The 22,005-nt window shown below is 44.7% G+C and overlaps 1 protein-coding gene across 2 annotated transcripts in view; it reads left to right on the forward strand.

Annotated features, from left to right (window-relative positions):
- The window catches only part of gabbr1a (gamma-aminobutyric acid (GABA) B receptor, 1a), a 163,155-nt gene that overhangs the window by 26,033 nt on the left and 115,117 nt on the right, over window positions 1-22,005 (forward strand). For both annotated transcript variants that reach the window (XM_061718519.1, XM_061718520.1), the window contains exons 5-6: window positions 2,042-2,227; window positions 4,383-4,400. In XM_061718519.1, the coding sequence (XP_061574503.1) occupies window positions 2,042-2,227; window positions 4,383-4,400 (204 nt within the window). The remainder of the gene's footprint in view (window positions 1-2,041; window positions 2,228-4,382; window positions 4,401-22,005) is intronic.

Genomic DNA, 22,005 nt, shown 5'->3' on the forward strand with positions numbered 1-22,005 from the left:
AGCTCCCCTCCAGGAAGCGACTCAGAGAGCAGAACGAGAGAACCGGGACACTAAATCCTCCAAACACCTGCAGGTTCATTAATAGACGTTTGTGTGCGTCTATAAAGTCTTAGAGATGAATAACGTGACAGATGGCGCTCTCAGGACTCTCCGAGGGATCATAAATGCCGCTCTACTTTCCCTCCAACAGACATTTTGTTTCCCAGAATCCTCCTGCTCGGGTTTCTGCACCGACCTATAAAAGGAAGCTGCAGCACCTTTACTGTGAAAATCCTGCAGCGGGTGTTGAATCTCAATAATAGCTAAGGAGATGGTTGCCGTGGTTACGGAGGAGATCAACCATGCTTATGGGATACTGGTACAAAATAAGAGTTTTCAGTGGCAGGAAAAAAGTATGTGAACCCCATGTGGGATACAATGCTTTCTTTGTATCAACATATTTTCCGCACTAGGGGCATGATTTACTAAAGGTTTGCGTGTGTAAAAACGTGTGCAAACTTGACAGCACCCGCAAACCAAAGTGCCAGCTGATCTACTAACAGCGTGCAAAGACGACTGCGTCTCTGAAATGAGCAAAATAGCACACGCTGTTCATTTAGTACTTTTGCCCTGATGAATAATCAATATGGGGCGTACCCGCCAGAAATCCTAAATACTGGGAGGGGAAAATGCAAATAGGTTCATTTACCACACGCGATGAGATTTACCAAGCCTGAAAGTAATTGCGCGTATTGTGATTGCGTCTGTATTTAATACGTTCGAAAGGAAGGTGCTAATCTGCTGCTGCTGTTATTGTGGCAAGGAGGCGACATCCAAAATCAAAGAATACGCAGAGAGAGAGTCTTTATTCTGCTGCATGCTATTTTAAAAATGGTTGCACAAGTTTTATTAAAGGCCACTTTTCTTTAGTTCTTCGCCTTATATCTTGCCACCTTCTTTTAACCTCATCTGCCGTTCTTTTTGTCTTACCAACTGCATTTATTCTATCGCAGGTTTTCTCCGATATTGCGTTTCTTTTGGTAATGTTTAAATTTATTTGCTGTAGTTCATGAATGTGTTTATTTGCCTCTTCCACTAATATCTCTAACTCCAACTCGTCAAATCTCATTTTGCGCTTGCGACTATCCTGCTTTCCATCCAGACTCTCCATGGCGCAAACCGTAAGACACGCAACACCTCATTTAAATACTGAGGTTTGCACCTGTTATCAATTGCGCACGCAATCTTAGTTGATCACCCGCAAAACACACAACAACAGCACGTGCAAACTTTTTCAGTGCACACGCAATTTAGTACTCTTTATTTAGGATCTTAGTAAATCAGGCCCTATGAGGCTTAAAATCCTTATTTTTTCTCAAAAATCGGCAGTGCGCTCATGTATGAATGTTGTTGTCCAGTTTTATGTTAAATACTTGAGCTTAAACATCTGTTAAAATTTTTTAGTAACTTTGGTAGCGATTGATTGATGATCGGACCGTTCAGACACATGAAAGTCGGTCATTGGTTGGATATGGGTTGCAACGTCAGACATTGTTAGATAACTAATTATGTAGTGCTGCAACCAACCATCATCCAACATCTAGTCAACGTTAATTTACTGTAATTAGACGTCAACGTTTCAAATCTACATCATAATCAATTATAATCAAATGTTGGAATACAACGTTGTTCCAACCTCACACTAACTTCAGGCTATCGCTGGCAACGATGAACCAATCAGAGAACAGGACGTAGTACGACCGAAAAGCTTATTATTTGCCTACCCTCAAAAAGATTAATTAAATTAATGAAATAAAAGCAAGAAGTAAGAGAAAGACTGCCAGTAAAACAAATTGCCTCCATGGGGATAACAAAAATTCCTCAAGAAATAAAAAAGATTTTTAAAATAAAGGTGCAGTCTACACCGGATTTAGTTCTACGGGGTTCTGTGACATCACAGACGTGGGGGGGGGGGGGTATCCAGCCTTTATGTCCACCAAATGTCCGGTTGTGATGCATTTAATGGACCTCTCCGTCTCCCCCCCTCTTGTGGTGTCTCCAGTGCTGCTGTGTCCGCGGGTGTGGACGTCCCTGGAGAACGGCCGGGTGGCGGCGAGGCCCCCCGGGCCCCCGGTGGAGGGGACGGTGCTGCACTACAGCTGCCACGCCGGCTTCATCCTGGAGGGCCGGAACAGCAGCCACTGCACCAAGCTGGGGAAGTGGGACGCCCCCAAGCCCACCTGCCTGTGTGAGTGTCCGGATCAACGTCCCAGGCTCACATCCCAGCCCACCGAGCGCGTTCTCTCTGGTCAGAACGGGTCTGGTTTCCCGCCGGCCCGCAGCCGTTTCCACCGGTACAGAATGTACCGGACCAACCACGTGTCCAGACTCCTCCGAGTCCGCTGGTACTGCCGCCTGGAAGCCAGAGACTTGTCAGACCTGGTCTCGGTACTGAAGACCAGCAGAACTCAGACAGCTGGCCCGGATGCCGTTACCGAGCAACCAGAAACACGAAGCTGCCAGATTCAGACCGAACATCGACCGCACGTCCTGTCAGGAGAGTGAACCTGTGACTGTGAAGGACTGTCTCAGAAAATTAAAATATTGTGATAAAGTCCTTTATTTTCTGTAATGCAAAAATGTCATACATTCTGGATTCATTACAAATCAACTGAAATATTGCAAGCCTTTTATTATTTTAATATTGCTGATCATGGCTTACAGCTTAAGAAAACTCAAATATCCTATCTCAAAAAATTTGAATATTCTGGGAATCTTAATCTTAAACTGTAAGCCATAATCAGCAATATTAAAATAATAAAAGGCTTGCAACATTTCAGTTGATTTGTAATGAATCCAGAATGATTGACATTTTTGTTTTTTTAATTGCATTACAGAAAATAAAGAACTTTATCACAATATACTAATTTTCTGAGACAGTCCTGTATAAGTTCAGAGTACCTGTCTAGTTTCCGCCTTCAACAGTCTGAAACGCTCATGTGACCGACTTGGTCCTTGAAGAATATCCAGGCTTCCGTGTCCAGGTGTCATGTCCAGGTGTTGCGTGTTCAGGTGTCTGTGTTCAGGTGTCTGTGTCCAGGTGTCTGGGTTCATGTGTTGCGTGTTCAGGTGTTTTCTTTGTCTTCGAGTCCGTCTCTGATCACCTGATCAGAGTTTAGACCTGTAGAGGTCAGAGTTCATCCTCCACCCATCAACCAGCGGTGACCTACAGGTCCATATGTGACTCCGCTTCCCAGCGATGGACGGATCTCCATTTGTTCCCGTTCTTCTCCAGACTTCCGTCTCGGTGTCTTCGTTCCACGTTCCCGGAGCGGGAGAATCTGCCTCCAGAACTCCTGGTGAAGTCCGGTCCGTCTGTCTTGTGCTTGGACACTTCCAGAAGTTTGTATCTTTGGATTTACGGCTGTGAAGCGACAACGATCGATCGTCTGAGGTCTTTGAGGATTGTTTTTTCCGGAGTGCTTCATGGCTCCTACAGTAACGAGGGAACGGACTAAACCAGGAACAATTAACTCTGCAGATACTTCTGAACCGGTCCAAACGGAGGTGTTTGGCCTGAAACGGGTTCAGTTCTGTACCATAAAGACGACATTTCCTGTTGGAGCCGTACTAAACCAGCCGAAGTCCCGTCGCTCAGGTCCGGGACCGGTTCCCTGTGCATCAGGCTCTGAGGATAATTACAAACACCTGCTCTCCAGTGTGGTTGCTAGGCAACAAATCACCCGTCCAATCAGACGGCGGTCCTCGGAGGGAGGTGCTTTGGTCGCAGGCAGGTACGAGACTCGACTGGGGCCCCGGGGCCCCGGGGCTCACCTCCGTGGGCCTCGTTGAGGACCGGCAGCGTCCCCGGTCCCGGTAGATGGCAGAACCGCTCGCTGGAACCGTTTGGTGCAAATAAAAATGAGGATTTAAGAAGAAAAGAAAAGAAAAGGAGAAGGACATTGATGAAACAAAAACGGGAGGAAACCAGGCTGCCAGCTGGTTATTAGAGCAGTCGGCATGGCAACCGGTGATGTTGCTATGGGAATGGTAGTATTAGAAGAGATGGAGGGATTATCAGGACAGTTGGACCGGGGGCCGGAGAGGAAGCTCGGTTTGGAAGAATCCCCCCAAAAACCAGAAGATTTGATCATGTTTTTGCTCTGATGACTTTTATTTCATCACATTCTACGTTTTTCCTTCATTTATTAAATATTTTAATATATATATATATTGTTATATTTGACAACAAACCTCAGTAATTACGTAAGTGGAACTTCTTGTAGTCGGAGGTAACAAGCTGCAGCTCTGCCGCCACCTAGTGGCGACATGTGGAACCACTTCACCTGAAAACCTCACTAATCTTTTCTTTTTTCTCTCTTTTTTCTGGTTTTCCTCCCAAGACGACAGAAACTACACAGGTAAGAACTCTTCACCTTCTTCATCAAACCTTGCTTTTTAAAGGCTGAGCAATTGATAAGAATAAATTGAATTAAAAAAAAAAGGCCATTTCTGTACACCTTTTGTATAGATTCATTTAAAACAACAAAAAGACATTTCATGAAACACCCCGAAGTTCTCCTGAGAGCAGAGCGTTTGCATTTATTTTATTTTATCCCTTTTCAACAGAACCCCATCTGAAATTATATTACCTTTTTATCACCTTAGCAAAGCATCTTGGGAAAGGCAAGTTTATTTATATAGAACAATTCAACAACAGGATGATTCACAAATAATAATATTAATAATGATTATTGTTATTATATACTATATAATAATAATAATCATATTATATATATTATATAATAATTATTATTCTTATTATAAATATAAATCTGGCATTATTAAAAGTATTAATTATTATTATATATATAAATAATAATAATATATAAGATAAATAAAATAAAACATAATTTACAGGATTTTAAATAATCACAATCATAAGCAAATGGCATTTTTTTTTCTCTTTTCATTATATATTTGTTCTTTGTATTGCACCAATCCCCACAACAAATTCCTTGTGTGTGTGAACAAACTTGGCATTAAACTTATTTCTGATTTTCTGAAAAAATAGAGGTTGCAGTGCATTGTGGGAGATTATTGAAATGCACCAGTATAAAAGGTTTTCAGTCTTGAGAGTTTCAGCAGCCCTGATGCATTCTGGGAGTTTGTTCCACAGTTGAGGAGCATTAAACCTGAACGCCGCCTCATGAGATGAGAGATGTGTCTTGGTCCAAGAAGACCATTCAGAGATCTAAGACCTGGACTTATGTGGTCCACTTTCTGGGTCTCAGTCACCCCTTTTACACCAAGCTGGTTCCAGGGCTGGTTCTGGGCTAGAGCCAGACTTAGCACCAGTTCTTTGGTTTTACACAGCCTAAGCACCGGCTCCTGGCTCTCAAAACTGGTGCTACACAAGAACCAACTCTTTGCTGGTCCAGAGTAAAGAACCACGTTACGTTGGGGGCTACGTGCTTACGTCAAGGGCTGGGGGCGGTGTTACTGAACAACCAAAGCAAAGTAAACACGGAAGAGCGCCGTTTTTAAACAATGGAGCGTTGAAGACGGCGGTTAAGTTAGCAGACTCTTTTATTATTACATCCATTTATTTAATAATGGATGGGCTTGGACGCGAGGCTGCCGCTCCATCGGCGGGTTCCCGGCCCGCGGGGACGCCTCCCCGCCGCTCAATCCGTGGTTCCTCCAGCCTTCAGCCCGCTTCCGCATCGCAGCTCCCCGGGAGCATCTACTCATTCAGACTTGGATTACAGTATTCCATTAGGTTTATATTATTATTTTTTATTTATTTAACAGCTAAGCTAATTGTACCGGGAAATGGTGACGTATACAGTAACGTGATGACGCCTCTCTCTGGCCAGCTGCTGGCCAGCACCAGCTTGTGTAAAAGCAAACGGTTCTCAACCGGTTCTTACTTAGAACCAACCGCGAACCGGCTCTAGCACCAGCCCTGGAACCAAATTGGTGTAAAAGTGAGGACTCGGGTCTCCTGGACTTCAGTGTCTAAATACATCAAAGGTGGGAAACCTGCAGGAACTGCCCTTTTTCAACCCTTTATCCCAACATTTTTTTTTTTTATAAAATTTGACTTTTGTTTTATGTATTAAAACAGCTTTAATCACTTGGATGTAATTCCTAAGCGAGTCACACAGGGGCAGTAGAGGGAAGCAGAATGATCAGTTACAGAGAGCATCATCAGAATGGAGACAAACACACCTGAGAGTGAACAGGGAGGTGGAACCAGGTGTGTTTACAGCCTGGGCAAGTGAGAGGGGGGGGAAGACTGGAGTCTGGATGAAAAAGGCCAAACTTAATAATTACAGCCAAACTACGATAAACAATGTAGAAAATGCTTCTGTTTATCTCATTTACCTGACAGAAACTTAAACAGAAAACTTGGTTTTAATCTGCCCCCCCCCCCTTTGTCGGAGCCTGTTACCATGGTAACTGCCTCTGTGACATAAAGAGCAGGTTTACTTCAACAAACTCTGAGGTCCTTCCTTTCTCATCCGCTTCATGAAGCTTAAACCAGTTAGATTTGATCAGATAATCGATCATATAACGAACATGTTACAGACGTCTGAACGATGACGTCACATTTGTGTCAGAAGAGTATATTAATGATCCGAGCAGATTTTAAAGCGGTCAAATCAGATTTTTTAAAGAGTGTTGGGTCGTGTTTTTCAGATATGATCCAAAACACTTTGGGTTGTTAATCACATCAGCTGATGTTTACCTGCAAATGTCAGTTTTATTTATAACGATGTGGAAACTGAACAAAGTAACCCACTCATAAGCCCCGCCCCCTCAACTCACTCCTATAAACGATCCAGTTTTATTCTTCTAGCAGCCACAAAGTCGTTAAAGAGCCTGATTAACATGGTTTAACATTGACAACATCAGTCGCTCAGAACAAGGAGTTTGAATTATTTTATTTGAATCTTTTATCTATACGTTTATTTGGTTATTTTCCTCTAATATTGCGCCAAAATGAGAACAAAAATACACCTCAGTCATTTATCTTTCGCATGAAATGTTCGTTAAGTATTTGAATTTGTCGTCTTTCACTCGCTCTGCAGTTTCCAACGTCAGCTCTCCATTGCTGTAGCGGCCATGTTGCACCTCTCTCTGAATATATGCTTGTGTTCGTTTGATTGTACTGAAAATAGGAATCACTTTAACTCTGTGTTGCCATGGTGAATGACGGTACTGGAGCTCCAGTGGACTGAGTTTTCTGACTCGGAGTCTGAGCCTTCGCTGGCAGTGTGACCACAACCGCCGTGGAAAGCTGCATCAGGTCACCGGAGGGGTGGGGGTGGGGGATGGCGGATGTCATCCGTGCGTTTCGCTGAGTCTTTATGCATGTATCATAGACTGCGTTTACATGCACTCAATAACCCTTTTAAAACCCGAATATTGGCAATAACCCAAATTTGAACGACCATGTAAACACCAATAACCCCTTTGAATAACCCGAATTTGCTCATATTCCGGTTTTTAAGAACCCGAATATGACCCCTGGGTTACTCCTTTTAAAACCTGAATATTCGGTCATGTAAACGCCAAACGGAATATCCCGATCAAACGGAACATGAATTTGTTTTCTGCGCATGCTCTGTTCGCAAGGAATCCTGGTCTTTTGAGTCCAGGAAGTTCTTATAAGCACGGGGAAACGCAAGACCACGCCACACTTTTGGAGTGAGGAGGAGACTAATCACTTCATAAATGTAATGAAGGATATGAACATTTTGGCATTTGTAAACGGTAGAAAGTACCGGGATAGCAAGATTTAAAAGAAGGTGAGTGAAAAGTTGAGCGAAGCAGGATTTGTTTTGAATTTGAATACAGAAAGAAGAAGCGGAAATGACGGGAATTGCGTCATCACGTCCTCCGTGCGTCACTGGTTTGATCCAGATATCCCAAATGATTAATTACCATGTATACAGGGATAACCCTGTTAGCTCACGCATGTAAACGGAATATTTAGAATGTTTCAGTAACCGGAATATTAGCAATAACTCGAATTTTGACTGCATGTAAACGTAGTCAGTGATACACTCTTAGTAGGTGGACTACAGAGGCCACAGCTGACATTGACCAAAGGTCAAGGCTAAAGTTCATATCTCACACTTAAAAACTACCAAAGTGGTGCTTTATGGAAATAAAGTAAAAAGAACTAGTGGGTATCACAACAGACACAGAATATTTATCTGTAACAAGGGGCCGAGCTTCCGTCATGTGACCCGTTGGTTCTGAAGACCGGATTCCTTCATTGAGAGGGCAGCCATGTGCAGGCCGACAGGGACACGCCCACTGCATGTCAATCAAAGTCTGACCCCATGCAAACCGTCACTAACAGGGTCCCCGAGTGTTTTTAGCTCGTCAGCTGATTGTTGACCACCACCACGCACATCACTCTGAGATCTATCGTCTTCCTGCTGACGTCGCTCTCGCTCAAAGAATAAACTACAAAAAAACACCCAAATCTTGTTATATAATCCACTTTGACTTGGTCAAAACTTCCTCTGACTCTCTTCATGATTTCCTAAGAGCCAGTTTGATCTGTGAACTCATCTTCAACTCTTCCTCTCTTCAGTTTCCCCCAAGTGTTTTTACGTTCTCAGGATGACCGTATTTGCAGATAAATCTGAATATCGTTCACAAAACAATGCAAGGACGGATCATATTCCCAAAACACCGACCGCAACGGCAGCATATACAAGAAAACAGTAGTGGGCCCAAAATGGACCCTTGAGGTATCCCACAAGAGGGAGGGGCCACAGGAGATGAAACTTCACACACAGAAAAGCTCTTGTCACTCAAGTACGACTCGGACCAAGCAAGAGCGGCACATTTAATGCCCTCAAACTGCTCAAGACAGGATGAAAGGATAGATCCGATCAAAAGCAGCAGTTAAATCTAAAAGCAATAAAGAGTTTTGTGAATCCAGAACCAGTTGATTCGTAACTAAACCATTGTGAATCATTCAGGACTGTCATCTGTAGATGTCAGGGATGTGAAGTCCAGCTATGGACACCAAAATCATTAATTTATTTGTATTTAACCAGCCTGTAAGTAGTTTAATTCAGCTGTAAAGTTGGACATTTTGCTGGTTAGTCGATGAACTGCAACGTCTGACACTTCAGCTTTTTCAGTTCAATTCAGTTCAGTTTTATTCATATAGCGTCTATTACGACAGAAGTCTCTAGGTTGTTTCCAGAGATCCAGAACATGACCTCCAAGCAATTATTACAGGAAGGTCCCCCCTTATGATCCAGGTCCTGGTCCAGGTTTCTTCCCTCTTAAAGGGGAGTTTTTACCTGCCACTGTTTATGTTATAATTTATGAGGGGTCATGTTTTGGATCCTGCAGACAACTAATGCTGTAATAGACGCTATATAAATAAAACTAAGACATCTAAAGCTTTAACTCTTTTATTCAGCAACAGGTAGAACTGTACCACATGTGTCCATCTCTGCAAATCAAAACACTAGTTAACATCTGCTGATCACTTCCTGGAAAGGTTCTCTAGTTCTCTAGTCTTAGTGAACATTGTGGTTCTGGTGCCTACCCCCTAAAACCTGGTCGTTCCACATTAACAGCAGTGTTTCCTCACGGACCACCGTCCTGGAGAATTCAGGTGCAGCTTTCATCAACACACTTGATTCAACAGTGATCCGTCTAATGACGGGTTCTGGTTCGTTTATAATCCCGGGACGGCAGCAGAAGACAGAGACATATCACAAAAACATCCTCTGCATCAGCCTCTCCGCCGACACCTGAACACCTGAACAACCGAGCTGTAACTCATGACAATCGGCAACAGGAAACACGACAGACGTGTCACACCTCTTTCTATTTCTGAGCAGATTTCTCTCACCCATGTGACCCGGTGATGGTTGCAATAACTTATAAGGTGTTCAGAAAGTACTGTACATCAACCGTGTGACAAGGAATTAAATAAAAACACAGGGGAGAAAATGGCAGAACTCTTGGAGGATGAGACCGGATTTAACAGCAGCAGGATTTAATAGTCAGACTTTGAATAACTGAGAAAATAGTTTACTCTTGAAGAAGGAATCTGCTTGTTCAAAACAAAGCATTTTAATCTCATATCTGCTAAAGGTCCCCAAATAAAGATTTTGAATTCTAAGACATTACAAAATTGAAGTGCATGACTAATCAATTGAATACACTAAGAAGGGAAGATTTGAAATCCACATTTTTATTGGTCAAAGTGTGTTTCATAAATAAAATTCAAAAGAAAAAGCTCAAGCACATCAACAAACCAATTAGGCCAGGTGCATTATTCAAAAATGCAATACAAATACAGTTAAATAAATAAAATTCAGAAATAAAATACGGCTGAGTCTCAAATAGGCACTTAAGCAGACTCAATTCAAAATTAAAACTAAAGCTGACTCAATACAGCATTTCAAGTAGTAGTACCTGTAACATTTGCAGTGGAACTTGTCCGGACATGTTTAGCGTTTAAATGATAATTCAGGCTGGAGCAGCTCCGGTGAGAGGAAAATTCTTTTTTACAAAATGTACAAATCACTGCGTTCTCGTTGATAGTCCCGTCTTCTTTCTTTTTATACATAAACCTGCCGTTCAAAGGCCCTAGCAAAGATTTGCTGGCCTCGCTCCCCTGAGTCGCGTCCATGTCTGTCACCCTGCTTTGTTTGACTAGCAGCAGGAGGGAAGTAGTGGCCTACGGGTCCCTCAATGGGCCAAATTTCAAATGCTCACGCATTTTGCCACTCATAATTAATTGCGTTAATTTTCATATCGCGTTAATTAGCAGTGTAATTAATTAATTGAATTAACGCGCTTTATTAGTGTAAAACACGCAATTCTGTTCTGAAATGTAGAAAATGCTGAAAGCGTTTCTGCAGGATGCAGCTCATGCAGCCTCCTCAGTCCTCCTGGTGCGTTTTTAGGAATCAAAACCACGTTAAAACCTTGTTTCCAGATCACACAGATCTTATTTGGATCAATAATAGTATTAATTGTGCTGATCATGAAGACGCAGTGCGCCGTTTCGCCATTGGGGGGCAGCAGCGGCCCGGGGAGCGCCCTGACCTCAGCAGCGGTTAACGAGCAGCTCTCAGTCCCTCCACCAGCCGGAAGACTCTGGCCTCGGGGCAGAAGAGCAAACTCTTACCAGCAGCTCGTCCAATTAAATGTTTACCGTCTGTAAGAAACAAGACCCCAAACACCGGCTACAGATATTACAGACAGTGTTCTCTCTGATTCCAACCAGCTCAGCGCATAAGGGACGTTATTGTTTAACTCCGAATACGGCTGAGAAGACTGGAAGTAATTTATCTCATTAGTGAGGAAGCATTTCAGCCCGTCTCATCTGACTCCTCGCGTCTGGAGATAATTGCAGTCCTATCGTTTCAATGGAAACCGAACTCATCAGTGATGCTCTCGTCTCTGTACGGACACGTTTGGAGGAGGGAGAAGTGTAAAACTGAGCTGGAGCCAACGTTCTCAGTCTGGACCAAAGTAAACGCACACAAGCTGCAGGAAGGTTTCATCCCTCACCTCCGTCCCCCTCCTCCGTCAGTCGGTTCGGAGACAATCACCGAGCTGCATCACCGAGCTGCATCACCGAGCTGCATCACCGAGCTGCATCACCGAGCTGCATCACCGAGCTGCATCACCGAGCTGCATCACCGAGCTGCATCACGAACCACAACTTACTGACCAGAATAAAAATATGCACATGTTGCAGACGGACTCAACAGACACAGAAATTAACAAAGCAGCGAACGTCGTTTCCAGGAATAGAAACCTCCACCCGACTCCCGCTGCTGACCCCCTCACGGATCTGCTCTCCATGTGCCACCACCACCCACTTACTGCCTCCTCAGCAGGAGAAAGGTTAATGCTCCTGCCTGTCTGGTGTGTGTGTGTGTGTGTGTGTGTGTGTGTGTGGTTTCTCAGTTTCATCGACATACAACAGCCTCTAGTTTCTGAAAAGTAAAGTAAAGAGCATCTCTGCATCTCTAATGTGAGAAAAACTCTCTTTTCCTCAAAAAAAGGTCACAATTTTTCAGAAAAAATCAAAAGCACGACTTCCACATGTTTATCTTTTAACAATCAGCATTTTTAATATCTTCACATCATCGATACCAAAATCAAAAGTTAATAAAAGAAAAGAGAAACAGTGATTCCTTCCACGTACGGCACTTTCCCACCCATGGGCGACGCTTCGCTTGCTGGGTTTCCATCTCTGAGCTACTGTACGTAAACGGAGCCTGATGGACTAGAGCCAAGTCTGGGAAGATGTAGGGGCCCAGGAACGATCCGTGGGGCATCCCAATCCCCGTCCCAGCGGTTGCTTATCGAGCCGCCGTGGCACGCAGGTGGTCAGCGCTACGACCAATCAGAGCGACGGAAACGAGTGAGAGAGAGAGAGTTGTGGTGTAGAGTGAATTAAACTTCAGCAGATAGGTCTACGTCACAGAGGATTTGAGCTCCGTCCTCTGGTCAGTTTTCAAACGAAAACTCTTTAACTACCAAAGCTGATTGAAACGGCTGTTAATCCTCAGCTGCAGCATCAACGCTGTTTCCATCCAGATACGTGATGGAGACGGCCGCCCCGAACCCAAGGAAAGGGGGGGTTTTTCTGCATCATCTTCACTTCAATCCTCATATCCATCTGTATTAGCATTTCATGATGCGATACATTCAAAGAGAGCGGGATGTAAGACCTTTTACTGCTCTGTGATGTCATCATTCCCTCTCACAACGGCTTCTCCGTGTTGCTGGACTTGGCTGAAGTGTTGCGATGATGAATTATTACCCCAGACATCATCGTGAGGTCAATAAACAGCCGACAAAGTATTGATTTATTTGTGTGAGTATTGGAATCTTACAAACTCTATGATGCAAGACTTTATTCTGGGACTTCAGCTAACTACATCGTGAGGTGAGAGTGGCCTTGATTGTTTGGAGTAATGGAAACAGCAATATATCCCATAAACCTTTGAGATCAAAACAAGATTAAAAACGGCCTTGATTGGATGAATTTGGTTGTGATGATGCAAAAAAGCATTTTTCCAGCTTTAGCTGGATCACTTTTACAGTCGTCCCAGAGACGTCGGCATACAATCTTGGATTTCACACTTAAGATCCGATCCTGGCTCCGACGTGTATGTCTGAAATTCTGGACTCGTCATTGTGGAAAAGAAACCTCTCAAAGCTTGTTGGGAGTTTGGGGATCTGTGTTTCTGACCGACATCAGACGTTGTGCACGTAGTTCCAGTAGGAGCTGCAGTCCAGACCGGAAGCATGTGACCTCATTGCTGTTACTCAAACTTATCCCCAACTACACCAGAGTGGAGCGCCAACCTCTCCACTTCCTCTTCCGGAAGAAAACTCGCAGAAATCCGACACGTCAGAAAACACTTCAGACATCATCTTAAAGTCAATAAATAGCTGACAAAGTCCAGACCGGAACATGTGACCTCATCGCTGCTACTCAGACCGTTCCCTAACTACGGTCCGAACACACCTCAGACCTCACCTGGGTGGTGGCCGTCCCTCCAGAGGGTCGTGCAGCCTCGTCACTGCAGTCATATTCAACCCACCATGCTGTTCTCGCGCTGCTGCATTCAGGGTTGGCTCAGAAACTTCCTCCGACCCCTCAGAACAATGACTGAGCTCATAAACTATGATTTATTCTCGCTTCCACACATCTTCTGAGCTTCGCTGATGACAGTAAGCGAATATATAATACTCCTGCAGTAAACATGTCGACCTGGACGAAAGCAGAATACATTTGTTTTTTAAAACGATATCCCGCATCGGCCTAGAAGAAAAACCTCAGAGGAGAAGTAAACGTGCTCCCATCCCGCCGACTAAGCAATGTGTCGCTGCTTGACAGGAAGCAAAAACGGGGGGAAAACCTTCTCACCTACAACTTATATCTTCTCATTGTACCATTTTCAAATTCAGGATAAGTTTAAAGCAGGTCTGTTTTACTGTTGGGTTCCCCTGCAGCTTGGGGTGGGTGGTCCTGGTCCTGGTCCTGGAGGGCCACTTTCCTGGACGTTTCAGTACATCAACACACCCTGATGGAAGTGACTGTCATTAACAGACCTTTGGTGATGACATTTGATGAGAATCAGGCTTGATGATGCAGGAAACATCTAAAACCTGCAGGACGGAGGCCCCCGAGGACCAGAACTGCCCCCCCCCGCTCTAGACGAACACAACTCCAGACGATCATGATTATTCGAGATGGACAAAGTCAGGCCATCACAAGGAAAAGCACCTCTGGGGCACGTCTGGGTTCTGCCTGATCCAAGATAGTCCTATGTTTGCCAAGTGTGACAAGCGGAAATGGCCGTTACAATCGCCTGCTCTCCTACCCCTGATCTTGGTTTATGCCACTACGTCAAACCGATGACGTACGTCCACCATCGTGTACAAACCTACGCTGTAACCTGACAAAAATGAACCAGCCACCGCGCTGGTCCACTTGGTAGCCTTATATTCCCTTCTTCATTTCTCCCGAATGTTGTTAGGGAATATTACTCCAACTGACCAGATTACGACCCCTGCTTTGTTCAAGTTGGATCAGAAAACTGCTGCAGTGTGGGTAAAAACGGCTATCGCTCAACATTTAATGGCAAGACATGTCCCATTTGGTGCTTTTCCATGTTTGAGCTAAAGCTGGCCCCGTAAAGGCGTTTTCACGAAGTTTGGACTCCATCGCTGCCAACTTTCAAGCCTGTCTTGATCTGGAAAGACTGGAATTGTTCCCCGTTACGCTCTGCCTGCTGCTGGCAATTAAAAACCCTTTCAGTCCGACACACGTCAAACCAAAAACTCAGACAGTTTTGACTGATAGTCACGTAACATCGCAGGGAGCCTGTCGACACTGGACGTGCATCGACTGTCAGTCTGTCTTGACGGTGAAGCCGTCACCAGTCAGTACGTCTCCATGCGTAGTTTAGTGGAGCTGTGGCTACAGCTCTGAAGCTGCTTCTAGGCCGGACCTGTTAACCGACCTGAAACAACAGATGAGTCTTTGGTTCAGCTGGTGGCGGCAAACCGGACAACTGGCAAACGCTGGAGAGTTACATCTCTACACATGCCGTACTTCCTGTCTGAGGACGTGCAGGGTGGGTGTGTCCTGGTGGGTGTGTCTGTTCCTGCCCAAACATTTACTAGCAGAGCAGCTCGACCTCAACCACATTATCTGGGCGTGTTAGTCCGACTATGAGAGGTCGGACTATGAGAAGTCGAACTATGAGGAGTCAAACGTCCGAGAAGTCCAACTATTAGAGGTCGGACTATTAGAGGTCGGACTATTAGAGGTCGGACTATTAGAGGTCGGACTATTAGAGGTTGGACTATTAGAGGTTGGATTATGAGAAGTCAAACTATGAGAAGTCAGCCTATGAGAAGTCTGGGTTAGTTAGATTTCAGTTGGACTAAGGATGGACTTTAAAACTGTTACAGTACCGTAAAAAAGCAAATAAAGGTGTTTATTTGCTTAAATTTCCCAAATCAACAGGCAATTATTTGGGACCTGTCTTTATTAATTGTGTGTCGATCATCAGGAAACGGTTGGATGAACGATGTGCTGACCGCAGACCGGCTGCAACGACTGGTGGAACAATTGAACTTTGGGCACCGCCTCCTCGTGTGGGACGCGTACCGGTGCTGCATCAGCACCACAACGGGCTACAACATGACCACGCTGGTCTTCCTGGAGGACTGATACAACTTTTTCCCATTACTCATATCATCCTCACACGCTTGGGAGGTATCCAAGCTACGACTTTAGCCTCTAGCTTTTCTCTCCCTCCACCTCCAACCTCTCGCTCTTGCTGTTTTCTGTAGCTACGTCTACGAGTTTGGTTTTGCTCTTTTATTGTGGCTGCTGCTTCTCCGCTATTTTGCATATCAAACTATTTAACTTAAACTGAACATCATATTTCTTGGGAGAAGCCGTGTTGCTCTCCGTGGTGCTGAACGCCTCTGTCTTTCAACTTCATAACACGTCATCACTGAGGTCACTCTAAAACTAAATTAAATAGTCGCACACTTTTCAGTTTGTTTAAGGTTATTTGTTTGTGTTTAGCTCAGCTATATTCGCACATGGTAGAATATTTTTTCGGCAACCAGAAAAACAATATTGGACCCGCGTTTATTTGGGATGTTTAATATAAAGAATATTACGCTACACCAGGCGGATAATTGGGACTTGGCCATTATTAAATATAAAAAATTTAACGGTAATTACATTTTTTTCCAAACATCACGTAAATGTTCTTGTTGAAGCATTACGAGCAAATCAATTCGTGCCACTCCATTGCTAGCGCGGTAAAACGCATGAATGCACTGTGCTGCAGACGGCTGGTCTTCAGGGAAACCAAAAAGTGTGAACTTTCCCAGAACACAGTCTCTGGAGGCATCTGGGAAAGAATAGCAGAAGCCTCAGCGAAGTGTACGAGCACAAAGTTCCGGCTGAAAGACACACGTTCCTTGGAGAGCAGCAGAAGTTTGCTGATGTTTGGTGGGCGGGGAAATTACGCCCCATCTTAAATCAGACAGAGCCGGCCATCCGGCAGAGTTCCTGCAACCCTGAATCCACGAGACCTTGCAAGTCCCGTCTCCTGTGCTTGAACTTTAACAAACATACACGGCAGTTTTTAACCTTGATTAATGCGTGAAATGACAATTCCTGGTTATGACACGGTGTAAACAGAAAAGCCCAGTAAAGCCGCTCCTGCTGAGCATCTGAAACCTTCGGAAACAGGATTTACTTCTTTGCAAAACTGGCTCCTCCGTGATTCTAGTACATGATATATCTCTCTCATTATTGAGATGCTGCAGGGGATAATGAATTATGCTGCTGCAGGATAATTTCAACACAACGCTGCATCCAAGTTAGTGCTTTTTATTGCCACACAAACTATTTTTATAGCACACCCTTTGTGCTCCTTAAAATGATGGTTTCGCCAATAACACTGCCAGTAAAGTGTGAATTATCTCATACGAGAAGCAAAACTGGATAAAGAACACACAAAATAAATCCTGAAATACTCCGTGACCGAAGTCTGGGGGATCTGACTTCCGCCGTCAGCTGTGGAATAAACCTCACATCTATAAATATCTGCATGTTGGGAAGCTCAACAGTCGGTCTGACTGATTTTACACCAAAATGTTTTGTCGGAGCATTTTCAAAGTGATTTGGATTGTATCCCTGAATAACATGTTCCCTGCAAGAGGAGAAGAGTATAATCTGTCCGGCAATTATGTTTAAAAGGAAACACTCAAAAGAGATTCTTTTTTTTTCTTCTCCTCCTCGGGCAAAATCTACCAGCAGGAAAGTAGGCTATTATTCTGAAGGATGCCCATTGTGCAAACTGTGGACATGCTCATGTACGGTATCCTCATTAAAGCGGCTCAGCAACACGTTGCACCGCCTGAGCTTCCGCTGCATCGCTCTCAGCCCGAGTCTCTGCTAATAGCCGCCTCGGCACCGGCGGTGTGGCACCACGAGGACCGTTAACACAGCGCCAGCATCCTGGAACAAACAGCCGTTGAAGTTCACAGCTGAATAATTGATGGTGCGCTGGATGGGTCGCAGGGTGGCGGAGGTGGAGGAGGTGGAGGAAGCGGAAGGCAAATGCCAGAGATGATCTCCACACCTCCGACGGTCTGCGAGGGCTTGTTAGCAGCCGGGGCTGAATAGTCCTCCGCTTCACGGAGACATCCACATAATGAGATTTGGGTAATGAACCAGGGTTATATAATTCTCACATTCCATTGCCCAGCTACAGATTTTTTAATTTAGACCGGAGTAATAATGGTCTTCTTCTGTATCGATGCAATAAGTAATTTTCAAACGGGGATCTAATTGGAGCACTAAAACCAGAACTGCAGAAACAAGAGCATGAAATTGAAGGTAGTTATCGTCCCCATCACCCTCGACGTTTCAACGCCACGTAGGCAGCAGAGGAGCCTGCTCATCCTCCAGGTTTCCTTGAGGGGTATCCAGGGGGCTGCATCTGGCTTTCTAAGAAGTTGGGGGGGTGTGCAGTAGGGGTAGGTATTGGGAAGGACCTCACGATACGATACGCATCATGATACTTGAGCCACGATACGATACAAATTGCGATATCCTGATTATGCGATATATCGCGATATTCTACATAGTTCACCGAAAAATTTAAAAATGCATTACACATCTTAAAATCCAAGTTGTATATATGTACATCAGATGATAGTGATAATGCATTGGACAGACTGAGTCAAAACAATGTAATTCAAACTTTCCATTTTAATTATGCAACATATTTGCATGAAAAAACACACTGAAACACAATGAAAAGTGCAGTGTGTGCATTATTCTTAGATACAAAATACTCAAAATAAAATGCAGTGTCTCACCCACACTGAAATCACAAAAATACAGTACAGCTACTTGCCCCTGACTTAAAATGACAAAAATAAAATGCAGTGTCTCACCCACACTGAAATCACAAAATAAAGTGCAGCTAGGGGTGGGCAAAAATATTGATACGGCAATATATCGCGATACATACATTGAATATCGATATCGTATCGGGAGACTATGTATCGCGATATATTGCCTTATCAATATTTTTGCCCACCCCTAGTGTGCAGCTCATCAAATGACCACTGAAGACGGCTCGGCTCGACTCTGAAGTGCTTGAACTTCTCCACCCGAGATGGACGCAACCCCTTTCCTCAGGAGTGGCCAGAACAAGACCGGGGACTTGGAGTACCGATGAGGACTCCAAGGACTTCTGGGAATGCAGTTTTACAGGCTGCATGACCATATTCTAGTTTTTCGGGGCCTTTATTTGTTTATTTAAAAGGATCCCCATTAGCTGACGCCAAAACGAAAGCTAGTCTTCCTGGGGTCCAGACAATAAAATACAAAATCAAACATACAATCTCAATTCATTCAGTACATAAAAAAAAAAAAATTACAAAGAAGAAATAAAGAAAAATATCATACAAATCATATATAATTTGATGTATTGACCTCACTCAATCAGATACGCTAAATGATGTTAGGGTGATGACAAATACATTCTTAGTCTTCGTTTCAAATTCTTTTGATGTCACGAATCTCACCTGGAATGTTGTTCCAATATGCAACTGATCTATAAAGTACTGTCCTCTTCACAGAGTCAGACTTAGGTAAGGGGAACATAATCCCACCACTATTCGCCCCTCCAGTGTTATATGAATGAATATTTGAACAATAACTTATTATTATAGAGAAATTTAGGAGTCTGAGTGTTAATAGTTCTATGGAACTATGTAAGTACATTAGTAGATATCCTATCCTCAACCCTCAGCCAAGAGAGACGTTCATGCAACACTTGTTCTTGGAGAACAACCAAGAACAAGTCTTGCAGCCTTGTTTTAAGTCACTTGTAGTTTTTTTAGAAGACTGTTTGATGCAGCAGACCAAACAACTGAACAGTAATCCAAATCCAAATGTAATCCAAAGCCTTTCCTTCCTAGTTTGAGAGTGTACTGTAAGACCAGGAAGAGACTCCAGGCAACACGGCGAGGCTACGCCGGTTTGGGAAATAACTTTTCTTTTCATGCGATTGTATTGGTAGAAGTAGAGGATGTAGGGGTTGTGTTGGTAGAGGGGGTACTGAGACCAACCTCGATACATCTCATGAGGGCGTCCAAAGGTTTGACGATGGCGAGATGCTCAGCCGTCGTGAAGAGCTTTGTCTCGACGCTCAACTACCAGTTTGAACAATGTCTGGCCTCGGCGAAGGACAGCTTAGATGGAGCGTCTTTATCCGTTTTAACTGTACAGCTTCCTCACTAAGATCTTAAACATCCAAGTCTCTGGACGGCTGCAACGCTGTGACCCGACTCCAAACAAGCTGTCGGACAGATGACCTAATGTTTGACTAGAACGTTCTGGTATACGGAGGAGTTCATGGTCTCCTCGATAACTGCCCCTCCACTACCCTCCACCACCTCCACCACTGCAGTCTGAGATGAAGCTGCTTTTTTCTTTGATTTATCTGAACTGGCTCAGACGTCCATTCTCAGGAATATTGGCAAATACCTTAAATGTTTATAGTTTTAATTTCACCAGAAAACTGAGGTTTCAGGAGAGAAGTTTCATACCTGCAACGGTCTCAGCGGTGAACTGTCCGAGGTGCTGATGTGTCATTTATCAGCCGACCGGTCCGGGAGCCCCGTCTCCCGGACCACCACCTCGACACCCCAACACCGCCGGTCGGAGTATGGAGGATGGAGTCCCAGATAGGCAAGAGAGTAACACCCCCCTCGTCCCAAGTGATGGCATCGCCTGCCCGCTTCTGGATTTTGATGGACTCTGTAATCCATCGTTTGAAATTGTTGATCTCGGATGTGGGTCTTAGACTTCGGCCCCAGACGTTTCTATCAAACGTCGCCTCGGACGTTTGTCTCGAATGTCAGTCTCAGACGTTGGTCCCAGACTTTGGTCCCAGACGTTGGTTTCAGTTGTTGGTTTCCGACTTTGGCCTCAGACGTTGGTCCCAGATGTTGGTTTCAGTCGTTGGTCCCAGATGTTGGTCTCGGACGTTGGTGTCGGATGTTGGTCTCTGATGTTGGTCTCGGACGTTTGTCCCAGACGTTTGTCCCAGACGTTGGTCTCAGACGTTGGTCTCAGACGTTGGTCTCAGACGTTGGTCTCGGATGTTGGTCTCGGACGTTTGTCCCAGACGTTTGTCCCAGACGTTGGTCTCAGACGTTGGTCTCAGTTGTTGGTCCCAAATGTCGGTCTCGGACGTCAGTCTCAGACATCGGTCTCAGTCATTTGTCCCAGACGTTTGTCCCAGACGTTTGTCTCAGACGTTTGTCCCAGACGTTGGTCCCGCCCTTGTCAACCGTCCTTGTCACACCTTGCGGCGACCTGCGATGGCTGATTTCTGATTTCCCCGTTCGGCTTTGTCCTTTTGTGTTCCGGTGAATCGCCCCGCCGGCTCCTCTTTCTTTTATGTTGTTGTCTTGCCCGGTTCTGAAAGGGCTCCCAGAGCGGTCAGCTGATAAATGAGACATCAGCAGCAGGTCAAACAACGCTTTGAAGGGTTCACGGGCTGAAACCATCGTCCTCATCTCTCCTAAAGCCTCAACTGTTTGATGAAAACAAAACTATAAATATCGTATTGCAGATAAAATGGACCTGATCAAAACAAATATCTTGTTTGAGTTCTAGATAGTTTGAGAATGGCCTCAATACTGCTGATGTCATACCCCAAAGAGATTTTTATGTAAAACCTTTGAATTGAGAGTGAGCGAGTGTAAATGTTTTTAGGTCAGGCGGTTTGCGTCCCTCGGCTGCTCGCGGGTCGCTGCTGGGGTTTGAGCAGCTGGTGTTCAGGCTCCGGCCGTGCTCTCATCAGGGTCGCCGTGGCCGTCTCCGTCTCCGCTCCGCTCCGCTGAAGGAGATGCAGGCCAATAAAATCAGCCGTGATTGATGCCGCGTGCCACTGTTCTTTTTTGCTGATTTCTCTGTAGCGTTTTTATAGAGCTGGCAGCGCAGCGGAGGCTTGAAATATGAATCAGCAGAGGTGGCTACAGACCCGGGTGGCGCGCTGCCCGGGTCACGGTCTAGTAAACACACACTTATTGATTTACGGCCTCGACAGAGACGAGACTTACTGTTCTAGCTAACAGATAATTATTTTAAGGAAATGAAATCGACTGTAATTCAGGTACGAGGTCAGACTGACCGCGAGTGTCGCTGGTCGACCAGGAGAGAAGCAGCTGTATGTTTCTGAAAATAGGAGCCATGTTTGAAGACGGTACGATAAAACCGTCCGTCCGTCCGTCCGTCCGTCCGTCCGTCCATCCATCCATCCATCCCTCTCTTTTTCCTCCTGAGCACTGTGGTCTCTGTGAAAAGTTGATTTCCTGCAGTTTCAGTCAAGTATTAATGTTGTAAACAAGATAATAAAATGGATTCAGGAACTCTCCTCCCGCCAT

This window comes from Cololabis saira, chromosome 3, assembly GCF_033807715.1.
Source record: "Cololabis saira isolate AMF1-May2022 chromosome 3, fColSai1.1, whole genome shotgun sequence".
Taxonomy (NCBI): domain Eukaryota; kingdom Metazoa; phylum Chordata; class Actinopteri; order Beloniformes; family Belonidae; genus Cololabis; species Cololabis saira.